Below are 15,518 nucleotides of genomic sequence, written 5' to 3'. Positions count from 1 at the left end.
GAAGACCTCCTGCCTTGGGTGAAGAGCGTAGGAAACCACCTCTGGTATTCATGTGCAAACTGTGGGGGTAGTGTTGTGGTATGTATGAAATTACCAACACATAGTATATGACCATTTTACACTGATTTACATGGGAACACAATAGATTTTTTAAAATGCTATCTACCTTCAGGATGAACTTTTCATATTTGTAACTGTAAATTAACTGTTCAACTATACCATATACAGTTGAATCATGCGATATGTTGTCGCATGATCATAGGACCACAATGGAAACAAGTCCCCAAGACTTTTTTTGTGTTATCCTTGTAGCCTAAATGTCTGTACGTGCGTTTGTATTTGTAATAAAGTATTCAATCAATCATGCAATCAATTAGACACAACTATGACTAAACACAGACAGTATTGAATGTAATCAGTGATGTATCCGTTAATTGTGCTTTTTACAGGAACTGAAACGGATATGGCTCTCCATTCTCTACCATATCTGTGGTGTACACAGCTGGACAGAAAATGGGGTACAGTACACCTGTGGCCATGCTGACCTGTCCGAGGAAGAACAGAGCCGCAAGAAATGGCTCTCTAAAACCACAGAGGTGTAGAAAGTGTTCTCTAAATTTGTACTGGACAAATACCTGATGAAAGATTTGGATCAAATGGCTGATTTCAAGCACACAGGTAAACTCTCAGATAAAGTGAAGTTGTATTGACAGTAAAACAAGAAGCGGTCTAATAACGGCCTGGCTTCCCTGTGCAATCTTTAGCAATGGATAGCAAGTTAGTAGAGTGCAGTCTGTGATTGAATGATGTCATGATGTCGCCAATATGTCATCACTGTTGTTCAAATATGTAGTTGGGGCATACATACGGGCAAAAAGACAAATCTTATATGCTACATTTAACTACCTGTCCTATGAAAATGTTAATGCCCAATTCCATATTGGTGGAATTCTGAATACTAACCCATTTTAGATTTCTTTGGGCTATTCAAAAATAGCATAGATATACAAGCTCATAGCGCGGCACCGAATGAGCTTGTAGATCTTTTTTTTTTATGTGTGCAAATCTTTGAATACATACTGTATATACTTTTAAAGTGAACATTTTTAACTCAAATCTTTGCTTCTGGGGATTCTACAAATGTCTTCTTAATCCTAACCGTTGTTCTCAAACCTTTTCATGTCAAGGACCCCCAAAATGACATGTATTTGGCCGCAGACCCCCATCTCAAAGTATGTTGTTCCAGGGACCCCCATAAGCAAAATGTTCGCTTTAAAAATATATATATTCAAAGATTTGCACAAGTTTTCAAAAATGGCAATCTACAAGCTCATAGCGAGGCACTCTGTGCCACACTATGAGCTTGTAGATCTGCTATTTTTGATTAGCCAAAGTATAAAATAATGTGGTTACACAGATGCGTTCCCGGTTTTAATGGGTTAATGATCTGTTAGATATTTCATGTCGCGTAATTCTTTATGACACAATGGCACGTTAATAAAATCTCTTTAATATTTTTGCAGGAGTGCTTGAATCATACCACAGTACCTTACTGAAGTACATGCCCAAGAGGCTTCATTTCAGTTACCAGTCCATGGTGGGACGTACTCAACTGTCTGTGCTCGACCACAACACCAATGTCCTAAGAGAAAAGGCTACCACAGCCACAGGTATATAGTGTAGAATTCAGTTTTGATATCATTCTTGTAAAAGTGTTCTAAGATTATCACTGTAATAACTGCAATACGTTAGAATGTAATTCTTATAATAATGCATTATCTGTAACTCACAACATGCAGATTGAGTTAGTGGAATGTCTGATAACTATTGCAGTTACATGTATAATTTTTTTTGATGTTCTGCTTTGATAGGTGAAGATGTCTACAAATATGTCTTCCCAAAGCAGTCCGATGACTGGGTGCAAAAGAACACGTACGAGCCGAAACGGTACACATTCAGGGAGAGACTGGTTGAGAAGGTACTGGAGCAACGAATGGATGAAGATGTGGCATACAAAGACCCATCTTCACACCTACCCAGACCTGATTTTCCAAAGAACATAGCTAGAAAGCCAAGACCATCCACACAGGAGTTGTCAGAAAGACACAGGACAAGAATGTGACTGCCTATTTCTAAGGCAAGTGTTTGTAGGTAGCAAAGCTATATAAACACCCATAAACTGTGGGGGGGGGGGGAAACGCAACAGCAAGTACATTTGTAAGTGTCTCAAAATAAAATGCTGATAAATCACAATCTGTGTGAAACTTTTATTTTCTCCAATGGTCAATCAAGAGAATTGATGTGCATGTCATTACACCAGGGGTCTTCAACAGGGGGTCCGGGCCCCTAGGGGCTCAGAGTTACTACAGGGGTCCACCAACTCTTTGTGTGATATGATTTATTTTTTTACCGTAACTACTTGAACCCTAGCATCCCTTTTCTGAGGAGAACTTTAGCAGTTCTACAAGCTCTTGTAGATTGGCAAAGAGCTATCGGTGTAGAGGGAAAAAAGAGCACACCACGCAAACAAAAGTTGCATCTAAAACACTTTTATACAATATAGAGGGGGTCCCTGCTTCCATCTCTCTCTCAGCTAGGGGGTCCTTGGGCTGAAAACGTTGAAGACCCCTGCATTACACCATCATTAACCATTTTACAGGTCCTGGGCATCGAGTATTTCTCTGAAACCTGTGTAAAGCCCAGTCAATGACGGATATTTTGATCTAATGGCATTAATCACACATGATGGAAGGGGAATCCTGTTGCCTGGGCCCAGTTTTACGCCTCTGAGGATCCACTCCAGAATGATTCTGTAGGACACCAATCTGTTCTGCCTGTGAAAACATTGTATAAAGATGACATTAGCAGTGTGGGATAAAATTGTCATGTAGTAATCATACTATATTTATACATACTACAGCACATTGGTTCTCAATGTTGGGCTACGGGTCCAAATGGACCCTTGTGAGTCTGAGACAGTGTACAAATGTAGACTCAAGAGTTAAATTAACAGGAATTTACTGTGTAGATTGGGGTCCCAGATATTTTAAATGTTTTCAAAAGGGGGCCTGTGGCATAATGAATAACAAATTGGGGGTACTTGAAATGAGAACCACTGCTGTAGCATGTAGTATACTGTATACATACATACTATTGCACAACCAGCTGTTTATAGCAGTGGTGCTCAAACTTTGTCATGTCAAGGACCCCCAAATTGACACTTATTAGCTCGCGGACCCCCATTTGAAAAGATATGCCAGGGACCCCCATAAGAGAAGATTGTTTTTCTGGCTCTAGCAGTGATTCTCAACCGTTTTAATTTCAAGGCATGACATGCATTAGGCTACGGACCCCCATTTAATGGCATTTCAATTTACATTGTAAAAATCAATGTTAATTTACCTCAGAGTGTACAGCTACAGACCCATAAGGGTCCATTTGGTTCCTAACTATCCATCATTTAGCTGGGGACCCCCCTGGAACTCCCTCAAGGACCCCACTTTGAGAACCAATGGTTTATAGGTCTGAGCTAAGTAGTTTTTTCCACTGTAAACAAGGTAGGCCTACTTACATGGGTTAAACTGGAACGTTAAACATTTCGGCCTACTGACTGATATAGCCATGGTTCACATGACGCTTGTATACAAGCGTCATGGTGCCGAGTCCCCCTAGTCTAAAGTTGTGTTCGATTTTTTCACATTGCCATCTCTCACATAAACAAACGTTCAGATTTCAAATATAAAGTGCTTACCACCGAGCCACGGATGTTACAAGGCGATGCGGACCGCGATGAGTACCCGTATCTCCCGTATTGTTCAATAAAAAGCATTTTAATCCCATCGCCGGCCATTTTCTCCAAATTGTCTCCGATACTTTCAACCATGCGACACTAATGGTTGGGAGGTGTATTGCACTCTGATACATTACAAAACAAAAAATAAACAAAAAAGAAAATGGCCGGCGATGGGATTAAAATGCTTTTTATTGAACAATACGGGAGATACGGGTACTCATCGCGGTCCGCATCGCCTTGTAACATCCGTGGCTCGGTGGTAAGCACTTTATATTTGAAATCTGAACGTTTATGTTTATGTGAGAGATGGCAATGTGAAAAAAACACAACTTTAGACCAGGGGGACTCGGCATCATGACTGTCATGGTATGACAGTCATGTTTCAGGGCTATGACTGATAGAGAGGGGTTTACACTAGATTTGAGCTATTATAGTTTACTCACGTGCGAGACAGGCTGCCATTGGGTCCAGCTGGTTTGTTGCTTTTCCAGTTCACTTTGGGCACACGAAAAAAGGTTTCCAGCACGCCAGGATTTAGGTGAGCTTCAAAGTGTTCGTGATCCCGAAAACAAACGTTGCCGTCGTCGTCACCCCTTTCCCACCCCATTTCCCTCAAATAGTGGGCCATGTACGGTTCCTCATTGCAGCACAGGGACTCTTCTTCAGTGTCCATGACTGTGCAGTTGCCACAAGTGCACCAATCTACTACCCCTTGCCTTGGGTTAGGCTGTGGTTGAGCCGCTGCGGCTGCTTGGGCTGCTGCAAAAGCTTCACGTTCAGCCTCTCGCTCCCTCATTTCCCCGTCATTGTACTCCGGTTCGAAAAGATAGCCGTCCACACGCCCCATCCTCGGACCATCCTCCTCATCACTAGACATTTTTCTATTTTTATTATTGTTGTTGTTGTTGCTATTATCTGTCGGTTCCGTCCGTCTCGTCGTAGTAGCGTAGTAGTAGATAGTGATTTGATTTCCCCCTTCTGGGCACGCTGGCGCCGTTCGTTGAGCAACGTCATCACGTTCACCCAAATATGGGCAAATGATTTCCGCCTCCTGTAGCTCCGCGTAAAGAGATGAATAATAGCGGTAGGAGTAGATCCTGACCGTTTTTAATGGCCTATAGGTATATATTCTGGCTCACAAGACATAGCACTTGTACATAATCCAGCTGAATTGGCTGAAAATGCTCTAAAAAGTTTTTTATTTCAATTGAAAGTGCGCTGTTTCTGAGGAGGGAGAAAAGTCCCATTGTAGACTGCGGGCAGCCTAGGGGGCGGGGCCACATTCCACACCGAGCCGACGTCACTGCCCAAATAATCAAATACTGCTGTTCTCGGCTGAACAGAAGGTGGAGCACTCGCGCACATTTCCACTCACCAGCATTAACATATATACATGACATCGTTCACTGTTGAAAATGGGTGGTCTTCCCCTTTAAGCTGTCGTGAAAGTTTATAATATTTAGAGAAATTTAACGTTTCAAATACAAAAGTATTAGTAGTTGTGAAGGTTAGCAAACTGGACATTTAGACTGAATGTTTCCTGTATCCTCATCTTGCGCTAATGCACACAAGTGTTTCACCAGGTTTTATTTGTGTTGTTTCTCATAAGCGTACATCCGTTGTCCGTCAACAACACAGCAGTCTGTGCATTGACGCGCCCCAGCCGCAACCCTATATTTATGCGCGACCAGCACAAACATTGTCGCATAGTTGATGACGTCTGTGTCCACAGAAGAAACACTATGTGCATGCCGCCACCTATAGGATCTGGGGTATATATGCAAGTGTTCTCTGATGCGCTAGGATCTTGGCCAATGTGAATGCAGGCCAGTATTCGTTCTTGGAAACGGTTAGAATGAAAACGGATCCAGTGTGAAGCCGCCCTAAGTGAAGGTGAGGACCACATGTGGCCCCTGGGCCCTGACCTTCACTTAATGCAGCCAGTGGGTTAATATCGTAATTACGGGGCCAGAGCTCAGCTCTGGACCTGTTTTAATGTTCCCCTCTTTTTTCTTCTGCCACTTTTGGCAGTTCTGGCTGAACCGTGCATACGCTTTTTACGAAACTTGGCCATATGGTAGATGGTCATGAAAAACTATCAAGAAATAATTCTCACAATCTTTCGTCAAAAGGTGGCGCTATAGCAAAATGCCAACTTTGAACAGGTACAACTCATGCCCTGTTTGACCTACAGCCATGAAACTTCAATATACATTATGCGTCTACTCATGATCAACAACTTTCACACTCTGACTTTTGACCTCTGACCTTTAGATCTCCCACCATTTTGAATTATATGAAAAACAGTTAAAACCTATCTCCTCCTGGGATTTTTGAGTAATCTGCACGAAACGTTTTACACATGAACTTTGGACCTATGCCGACAAACAAGCAGCAAGATTTTTCCATAAGTGAAAAAATGAAGCTTTAATGAGCCAATGAATATTGCAGTTTTATGACAATTATTCATCTGCCCCTAACACATACATGCAGACTCACATTTCTTTGAAACTTTGCGGTAATGTTGAGGGTCATTCCAAATATCACTGAAACCAATCTTACTCCAATTGGTCAAAGGGGGGCGCTATAGCGATTTTTTGAAAATGCGAACTTTAAACAGGCAAAAGTCATGCCTCGTTTGGCCGACAGCCATTAAACCTGCTTACACATGTGCCTTGACTCATGAGGAACACATGTATCACGTTGACCAGTAAGCTCCGCCCTTAGATTGTCCGCAATATTGAGCAGTTTGAAAAACACTTAAACCCAGGATTTTTCAGCTATTTGCGTAAAACTGTATCATCTGAGTGATCGGCTTTTTCACAGGTTCTTGTCTGTTGGTCCAATGGCTTCTCCCTTAAACGTGTGCCTCTCAACCTGAAGGTTCCCAGTTCAAGCCTCACTTGATGCAGACTCATTTAAGTTGAATTGCAAAAAACATGACTGAATCAATGCAAACGTTAAAGATAACATGAACTGCTTATTTGAGAGTATGTTTTTTCAATGTATGACGTACTTCATTGTGAAAATAGCCGATCTACAATCTCACAACTTTTCAGATAGCAACGTTTTGTGAGCTTGTAGATCGGCTGCTTTCACTGGTTTCGGTTTCGAGGAGACATACAATTTCTCTATTGGTAAATGGTTTGTGAACGAGTGATCTTAGTGTTAGTGTTAGTGTGAATTCTTTTTTCACTGGTTCTGGTCTGTTGGTCCAATGGCGTCTCGCTTCAGCATCAGCCTCTGGATCCAAGGTCGCCAGTTCAAGCCTCAACTCTTGCTGGCTACTTTTCAATTGTATCGCACAAAACATGACTGTATCAATTAATGCATGCGCAACTGTTAAAGGTAACATGAAATGCTTCTTGGAGAGAGTATTTTTTGCAATATATGACAAAATTGTGAAAATAGCCGATCTACAATCTCACAACTTTTCAGATAGCAACGTGTTTCTGACCTTGTAGATCGGCTGCTGTGTTATCTCTTTTTTCACAGATCTTGTCTGTTAGTCCAATGGCTTCTCCCTTAAGTGAGTTCCTCATGACTGCAAGGTTGCCGGTTCAAGCCTCACTTGATGCAGATTCATTTAAGTTGAATTGCAAAAAACATGAATGTATCAATGAATACATGTGCAAAGGGTAAAGATAACATGAAATGCTTATTTGAGAGGGTATGTTTTTGCAATGTATGACATACTTTATTCTGAAAATAGCCGATCTACAATCTCAAAACTTTTCAGATAGCAACGTGTTTCTGAGCTTGTAGATCGGCTGCTTTCACTGGTTCACTTTTATCTTCAACAGACAACCCCAGCCTGGACAAAGCTATAGCACTATAGGTAGTGTTGCAGCCTGTCAATCCGAAGGTTGAGGGTTTGATTCCTGTTAATGGCAATAGGTTGAGACGTCCAATCAATCCATTCTGCTTCCATCTCTCTCTCTCTTCAATCTATTCCGTTTCCATGTCTCTCTCTCCGCCCTTAGATTATCCGCAATTTTAAGCAGTTTGAAAAACACTTAAACCCAGGATTTTTCACCTAGTTGCGTGAAACTGTATCATCTGTCTGATCTATTTTTTCACAGATTTTATCTGGTGGTCCAATGGCTTCTCCCTTAAGTGAGTGCCACACGACCGCAAGGTTACCGGTTCAAGCCTCACTTGATGCAGACTCATTTAAGTTGAATTGCAAAAAACATGACTGTATCAATGAATACATGTGCAAATGGTAAAGATTACATGAAATGCTTATTTAAGAGTATGTTTTTTCAATGTATGACGTAATTCATCGTGAAAATAGCCGATCTACAATCTCACAACTTTTCAGATAGCAACGTTTTGTGAGCTTGTAGATCGGCTGCTTTCACTGGTTTCGGTTTTGAGGAGACATACAATTTCTCTATTGGTAAATGGTTTGTGAACGGGTGATCTTAGTGTTAGTGTTAGTGTGAATTCTTTTTTCACTGTTTCTGGTCTGTTGGTCCAATGGCGTTTCGCTTCAGCATCAGCCTCTGGATCGCGGGGTCGCCGGTTCAAGCATCACCTCTTGCTGGCTACTTTTCATGACTGTATCAATTAATGCATGTACAACTGTTAAAGGTAACATGAAATGCTTCTTGGAGAGAGTATGTTTTTACAATGTATGACAAACTTCAATGTGAAAATAGCCGATCTACAATCTCACAACTTTTCAGATAGCAACGTGTTTCTGAGCTTGTAGATTGGCTGCTTTCACTGGTTCACTTTTATCTTCAACAGACAACCTCAGCCTGGACAAAGCTATAGCACTATAGGTAGTGTTGCAGCCAAAGGTTGAGTGTTCGATTCCTGTTAATTGCAATAGGTTGAGATGTCCAATCAATCCATTCTGCTTCCATCTGTCTCTCTTCAATCTATTATGTTTCCTTGTCTCTCTCTCTTCAATCTATTCCGTTTCCATGTCTCTCTCTCTCTCTCTCTCTCTCTCTCTCTCTCTCTCTCTCTCTCTCTCTCTCTCTCTCTCTCTCTTCAATCTATTCCGTTTCCATGGCTCTCTCTCTCTCGCTCTCTCTCTTCAATCTATTCCGTTTCCATGTCTCTCTCTCTCTCTCTTTCTCTTCAATCTATTCCGTTTCCATGTCTCTCTCTCTCTTTCTCTTCGATCTATTCCGTTTCCATGTCTCTCTCTCTCTTTCTCTTCAATCTATTCCGTTTCCATGTCTCTCTCTCTCTTTCTCTTCAATCTATTCCGTTTCCATGTCTCTCTATCTCTTTCTCTTCAATCTATTCTGTTTCCATGTCTCTCTCTTTCTCTTCAATCTATTCCGTTTCCATCTCTCTCTCTCTCTCTCTCTTTCTCTTCAATCTATTCCCCCCCCCCCTCTCTCTCTCTCTCTCTCTCTCTCTCTATTCACTGGCCCCGTATTATCGCTGCTTGCAGCTATATTATAATATTGATTTTCAGCTGGTACAATTCCAAACATGCAAACATGATCCAGCAAAGATGATCTGCTTTAATTAGTTCATATTAGTAGTGGTGGAAGAAGTACTCCCATTTTATATTTAAGTAAAAGTATCAATACTGCAATGTAGAAATACTCTGTTCAAAGTAAAAGTCCGGAATTCAAAATGCAATTGAGTAAAATTTCAAAAGTATTGGCATCAAAATGTACTTAAAGCACTAAAAGTAAAAGTACAAAATGTTTGAAAATAGCAGATCTACATCTCTCTCCATCATGAAAGTTGTCCACCCCTGCATGGTCTAAACAGTGAATAAATGTGATCGTCAATGCTTTATCGAGCAAAAGGCCATATCCTTATCAGTATTATTATTATTGTTATTATTATTACTATTATTATTACTATTTCATATTAATAATATCTTATCCCTAACTGGTAAAGTTGAGGAAATCTGATTAGGCCTCATTAGCATAGCGGTATGTTAACATACATTTCATGACAACTTAATTGTAATATATAAAGTATTTGTATTAATGCCAGTAACCAACGTGTAAAGTTTCATGGTGATATCCATAAGTTAATTTCTATTAGTCTAGAACAGAAGAGATATCTATCCCAAATCAAGGGCATACAAATCTGAGCCAGGTCCTAGGCCTATCTTTTTTTCAGAAAGTTATTTTCCACAATACTGTAAGCAAGTTTGCTCATTTCCAAATTCATGAACATCTAGTCATGTAGGAATTAAATATTTGAATTTTGTTTTAGATCTACATGGACGGGACTTTTAAGACGTGCCCTAGGCCGTTTTATCAGTTTGTAACTGTCCATGGCCTGTACATGGGGGAGAGGGCCATCCCTTTCTGTATGGTTCTGATGAGCGGCAAAACAGAAGAAATGTACCGCAGTGTGCTACGGCACATCCAGCGAAAGGTCCGTCGAGTCACTGGACAACGGTAGGCTATGTGTGTGTGCATGTGTGTCTGAGAATGTCTGTCCGTCCATCCGTCTGTCCGCCTTCCTGTGTGTGTGTGTTTGTGTGTGTGTGTGTGTGTGTGTGTGTGTGTGTGTGTGTGTGTGTGTGTGTGTGCACATTCACTGTATCCTTGCTTTATATTTTGTGTGGGAAATGAGAGTAACACTTTATCTGTCTGTTTCTGTCTGTCTGTGTTTCTATCCTTCATCTCTCCTGTCATAAATCTAAAAGATGGATGGCAGCCAGAGTGGTGACGGACTTTGAGATGGCTGCAATGAATGCACTACGTGCTGAGCTACCAGGAGTCCGCACCACTGCGTGCTACTTCCATTTTTGCCAGAGCCTGTAGCACAAGATCCAGGAGCTTGGCCTGTCAGGTCAGTGGCAGTGTATTAACAGCACACAAGTCATTTGGTTGATAGATACATGCTAAGATGGCCTGGGAGACCCTTTTGATATTTTGAATGCATGTTCCATTCTATTTCTATAAAAAAAAAAAAAAAAAAAAAAAACATGACCCCATCCACCAGGCATAGACTTTTACTATTTGGCCTCTAGCAACCCCCCCCCAAACATGTGTGTGTGTGTGTGTGTGTGTGTGTGTGTGTGTGTGTGTGTGTGTGTGTGTGTGTGTGTGTGTGTGTGCAGGGGCGGCCTTAATGATCTGGGGGCCCGTTTCAAGAGCTCATATGGGGGCCCCATATGTACCCCCCCACCCCCAAAAAAAAAAAAAAGAAAAAAAAATGTTTACGTTTCTTTTTTTTCTTTTTTTTTTATAATTTGTGGACTGAAGTTGGTTTGCTTCCACAATCCATAATGATGCATTTTCGAACTAAATTAATTAGGCTATCTGCACTTCCACCATGGACAGACAGCTAAAACAACTCACTCACATGATTCCCTTGAGCTGAAGGAATCATTCAATCAGATCTACATCCTCTTCTTGCATGAAATTCTTGGACGTCGGCCAGCCAGAGGCGGGCCCCGGACTGGGATGCGAGTGAAAACATATTTAAAAAAAACTCGCATCCCAGTGGGGGCCCCCTGAGGTTGGGGGCCCGTTTCAATTGAAACGGGTGAAACATAGGAAAGGCTGCCCCTGTGTGTGTGTGTGTGTGTGTGTGTGTGTGTGTGTGTGTGTGTGTGTGTGTGTGTGTGTGTGTGTGTGTGTGTGTGTGTGTGTGTGTGTGTGTGTGTGTGTGTGAAGAAGAGATAGTCTATTAGGCCTAGTTAGTCTATTAGGCCTATAGAGAGGCTTGGCACTCTATGCCCCTAGCAACCCCCCCCCCCCCCCCCCCCAAACACACACACACACACACACACACACACACACACACACACACACACACACACACACACACACACACACACACACACAGGGCATGATGTCATTAGGCCTACAGCATCACAGCTATGATTGAGTACAGTAAAGCCGCGCGCAAGCTTCAAAGAACAGAACGCGGGGCATGTTGACACCCCTTTACTTACTTCCCATTGTGGTGTGTATATTGATTGTTCATGAAAATATTAGTATATGTCCCAGTACATATATACAATAATATATCTGGAATTAATGCATTGTGCCTCCAAAATGTATGTAAATGTAGGAAGTTAGTGTATTGTAAGTTGTATGTTTATAACAATGCAATTTAGTACTTTGATCTGTCAATTTTCAGGGAGTTAATTTATATTTCTTTACACAACTTTTGTAGCTCCATACCAGCGCGACCAGTCGCTCAAAGGTTGGCTCAGGAAGGCCATGGCCATCGGATACCTGCCTCTTACGGTTGTACGGCAGAACTTCCAACTCATGGCCACATCACGACAGACCAGACGGTTGACGCGTGAGCAACCAGAACTGGAGGACTTCATAGAGTACATGGAGCACACTTATGTAGGGAGGAATGCCATCTTCCCCCCAGCCGTCTGGAATGTCTATCGCCGTGGGTCGGATAATAGAACCAACCAACATCAAAAAATATTAAATATTCTCTTTACAATTTGTGAGGAGACAGGTGGTGTGTGGTAGCCTTGTGAGACCATCCTGATCTCGCAAGACTGGACGTTATTGCTTGAAGATAAATCAGGATACTGTACACTTAAAAGTGTCATATAAAGTCATATTGGGGAAAAGATAATAGCCTAATAAAAATAAAGAAAAACTTTTCCCACTACTCCTTTTTCTGTCATGATGCCATATGGTTCAATATAGATACGTATGGCATCATGACAGAAGGGCACAGATAAGCCAAAAGTGAGGTTACATCTGTGCATCTTCTCACGCAGAATTGGTTCAATTAGCTAAATGTCACTGAGCAATGTATGAAAAAAGGTCAATGCCTTTTGTGCTGTATTTACACATCTGTGATTGTTTCAGGTTTCCATCACAGATGGAACGCCAGCATGAACCGACACCACCCCTCCATATGGGTATTCATCCGAAGACTTAAGGACGAACAGCGCCAGGTGGAGACCCTGTGTGGGATGAGTGAACGCGGTGAGCGCCCACCGCCTCAAAGGAGAAAGTGGAGGAGGCAGGAGGAGAGGTTGACGCGGCTGCGGAGGCAGTACCGGAGGGGTCAGAGGACCATAGACCAATATTGGGACGCTGTCCAGTACCTCGTGGTCAACTTCATTGAGTAGGTTCATTGAGTAAGTTCAGAGTGACTGGCAGGGGGTGAACAGGCAAGAGAGCCACGTGTCAGGTTGCTGACTTTACAAGGAGGAGGACATGAGAGCTACTTAGCCTCTACTGGGCATATTTAATGAAGTCTGTGTGCTGTACAGGAAGAAAAAAAAACTCTTGGCATTTATAATTACATCCAATAAACTACTAAATAATAGCAAATTCTATTAATATTTCAATATAAATAAGGAGTAAATATTCATAAGGAAATCATATAGGCTAGTCAAATAATTCATGGTCAAATATTCAAAATCTCCAATTCATAACTTCATGTAATTAATCAAATAAGATAGGCAAAATATAATAGACAGTTAAGCAGTAAGCAGGATAAACAATTGATTCTACATTTCATAATCTATAAACCAAAGGGAATAATCATAACTTAAATACTTTTTAAAGAATGTCTCTAGGGGTATTGTTCAGGTGGGAGTGACTGACAGGGGTGAGCAGGTAATGGTCACCGGTCAGGCTGACCATATAAGGTGAATGAGAGGAGGCAGAGGCAGAGCGCTCGATTTAACCCCGGTGTGGTATATGTACTGAAGGAATTTGTGTGCTGTACAAAGGAAACAGAAATACAATATTTTGCATTAATAATAATATCCAATATAAATAATAATTAGCAATTCAATTCATCTTCAATATTACAATAAGGAATAAGTCATCAATATTTATAATGAAATCATTCATAATGTCATTGAATTAAAGCATCGAATAATATATAGATAATAAACAGTTAAATGTAAACAATTCATTACATTTCAATAAGTAGTAAACTAAAAGGGAATAAACAACTTAAATGCACTGCTTATAATTTCAGGAATAAACAAATAAATAGGTGTGAATCACTCAATTGGTCCATCCAAATCAAACATAATGTGCAGTCCATATCATAACGTGGCACACACACTTAATGTGCGCTCATTAACTCCCTCTGGGAGAGCAAACGTCCTGATGGCCCACTTGACATCAAAGGGAGTTGGGATCAAAGGACTTACGTTTGTTCGGTAGACCACACATGGACCGGGTTGGAGAATGGTAGCCTCGATGTCCGGGCTTTTATTTTTCGTGTCGGGAGGTTTGAATGTTTGTTGTGAGGATCTGAACCGGAAGGAGTGGCTTAGGTGTGTTTAAATAGTCCCCATCAGCTGAGTGGGGCCGGAGAGCAAGCTGCCATTCAATCATGATTGATTTAGGTGATTGAGATGACATCATGATTTCTCCATGAGTCTTTTAACAACTTTGCTTTCGAGGAAAAAAACAACAACAATTAAATAGGTGTGGATTGCTTCAGTCAATGAATCAACAGCGGTCGTTAGCTCCCCACTGGGAGATCAGACAAACTTGATGGCCCATTCGCGCGCACATAAAAGGTGATTAGGATCAAAGGCACTTAGTTTGTAGACAGACGCACAAGCCATGAATGGATGCCAGTGATCGTAGGTTTCGGTGACTGTCGGGAGGTTTGTAGCGAGCTGTGTGCGGCAGGGGAACGAGCGGCCATTAAATCATGATTATTATGATTATTATGATTATTGTCATAAAATAGCTAAACAATCCATTTTTACGCACCGCAGCCCAAATACATGTCATGGTCCAGGTCCACGGACAGTTCATTCTTCAAATAGGCCAGTAACATTAGTATTTATCTGATGAAGGTAAATACTATTAGAACTATACAGTTCTTATAGTATTAAATAAGGTGTCTATTTCAATGGCATGGGTTGTCAAACAGAATGATCACAACACCGTCACCAAGTGATCCAGTTGACACTGTGCCTACGATGTTATTTGTTATATGATGGTTGCAGTCACGTGTAATTGCGCATGACACATGCGTGACACACATGTCTGTTTGATTATAATATTATGATTATTATGATGATAATTATTATAATACAATACACATGGGACGTTATACAAGCATTATATGATTTCGTTTTGATATTATTTCAACGGGGCATCATTCGAGAAGGCTTTCTGTCCATCAGTCATTCACTGTTTGTCATTTTAATAATAATATGAATAATAATATGAATAATAATATGAATAATAATAACCATCTTATTGATATGCGCAGACTTTTGATTGGCTCTATCCGTCAATGATTCATTGTTTGTCAGGATAATAATGATTGGATCCGTTGAAATCATATTCAGATGTGCATGCTGCCTGCATATAGATAGATAGGTCGAAATGGCGGGACTGTCGGAATGGCAGGTCGTTTATGGAAATGGAAAGTACCGCTACTCCGACAATTAGAAGTCAATGTCGGAGTGGGGGGATGTCGAAATGGAAGGCTGTTACCGGACAATTGATATGCATCTAGGCTCATTCCTAGTTAATTCACCTGGTGTGAGTCGGGAGCCTTTGTAAACTTTGTTGAGGTGTGAATTTAAAGTTTTTTTTAGACAACAGTGGACACTGGACCGGCGCCGGCGGACACTGCCGACACTTCTGACATACGCACGCGTGCGGGGACACCTCCCCTACAACGCCAGACTCTCGGATAAGCCCGAGAGGTGTAAAGAAAAGTGTGGCGGACCGTCCAGTGAGGTCAGAGGTCAGAAAAGTGCAGTTTTCAGACAACGGTGGACACTGGACCGGCGCCGGCGGACACTGCCGACACT

The 15,518-nt window shown here is 41.4% G+C and overlaps 1 protein-coding gene across 1 annotated transcript; it reads left to right on the top strand.

Moving 5' to 3' along the window:
* Positions 1–613: 613 nt before the first annotated feature.
* Positions 614–2,122, top strand: LOC308081185 (uncharacterized protein; the record flags this gene model as incomplete). The annotated part of the gene is made up of 3 exons (XM_080457576.1): positions 614–678; positions 1,524–1,670; positions 1,872–2,122. Exons 1-3 carry the CDS (start codon positions 639–641, stop codon positions 2,120–2,122), a joined length of 438 nt encoding a protein of 145 aa, XP_080313702.1. The 5' UTR covers positions 614–638.
* Positions 2,123–15,518: the final 13,396 nt, after the last annotated feature.

This window comes from Gymnoscopelus braueri, assembly GCF_963280865.1.
Source record: "Gymnoscopelus braueri genome assembly, contig: SCAFFOLD_378, whole genome shotgun sequence".
Taxonomy (NCBI): domain Eukaryota; kingdom Metazoa; phylum Chordata; class Actinopteri; order Myctophiformes; family Myctophidae; genus Gymnoscopelus; species Gymnoscopelus braueri.
The sequence above is the reverse complement of the archived record's forward strand: the minus strand, read 5'-3'. Positions and strand labels throughout refer to the sequence as shown.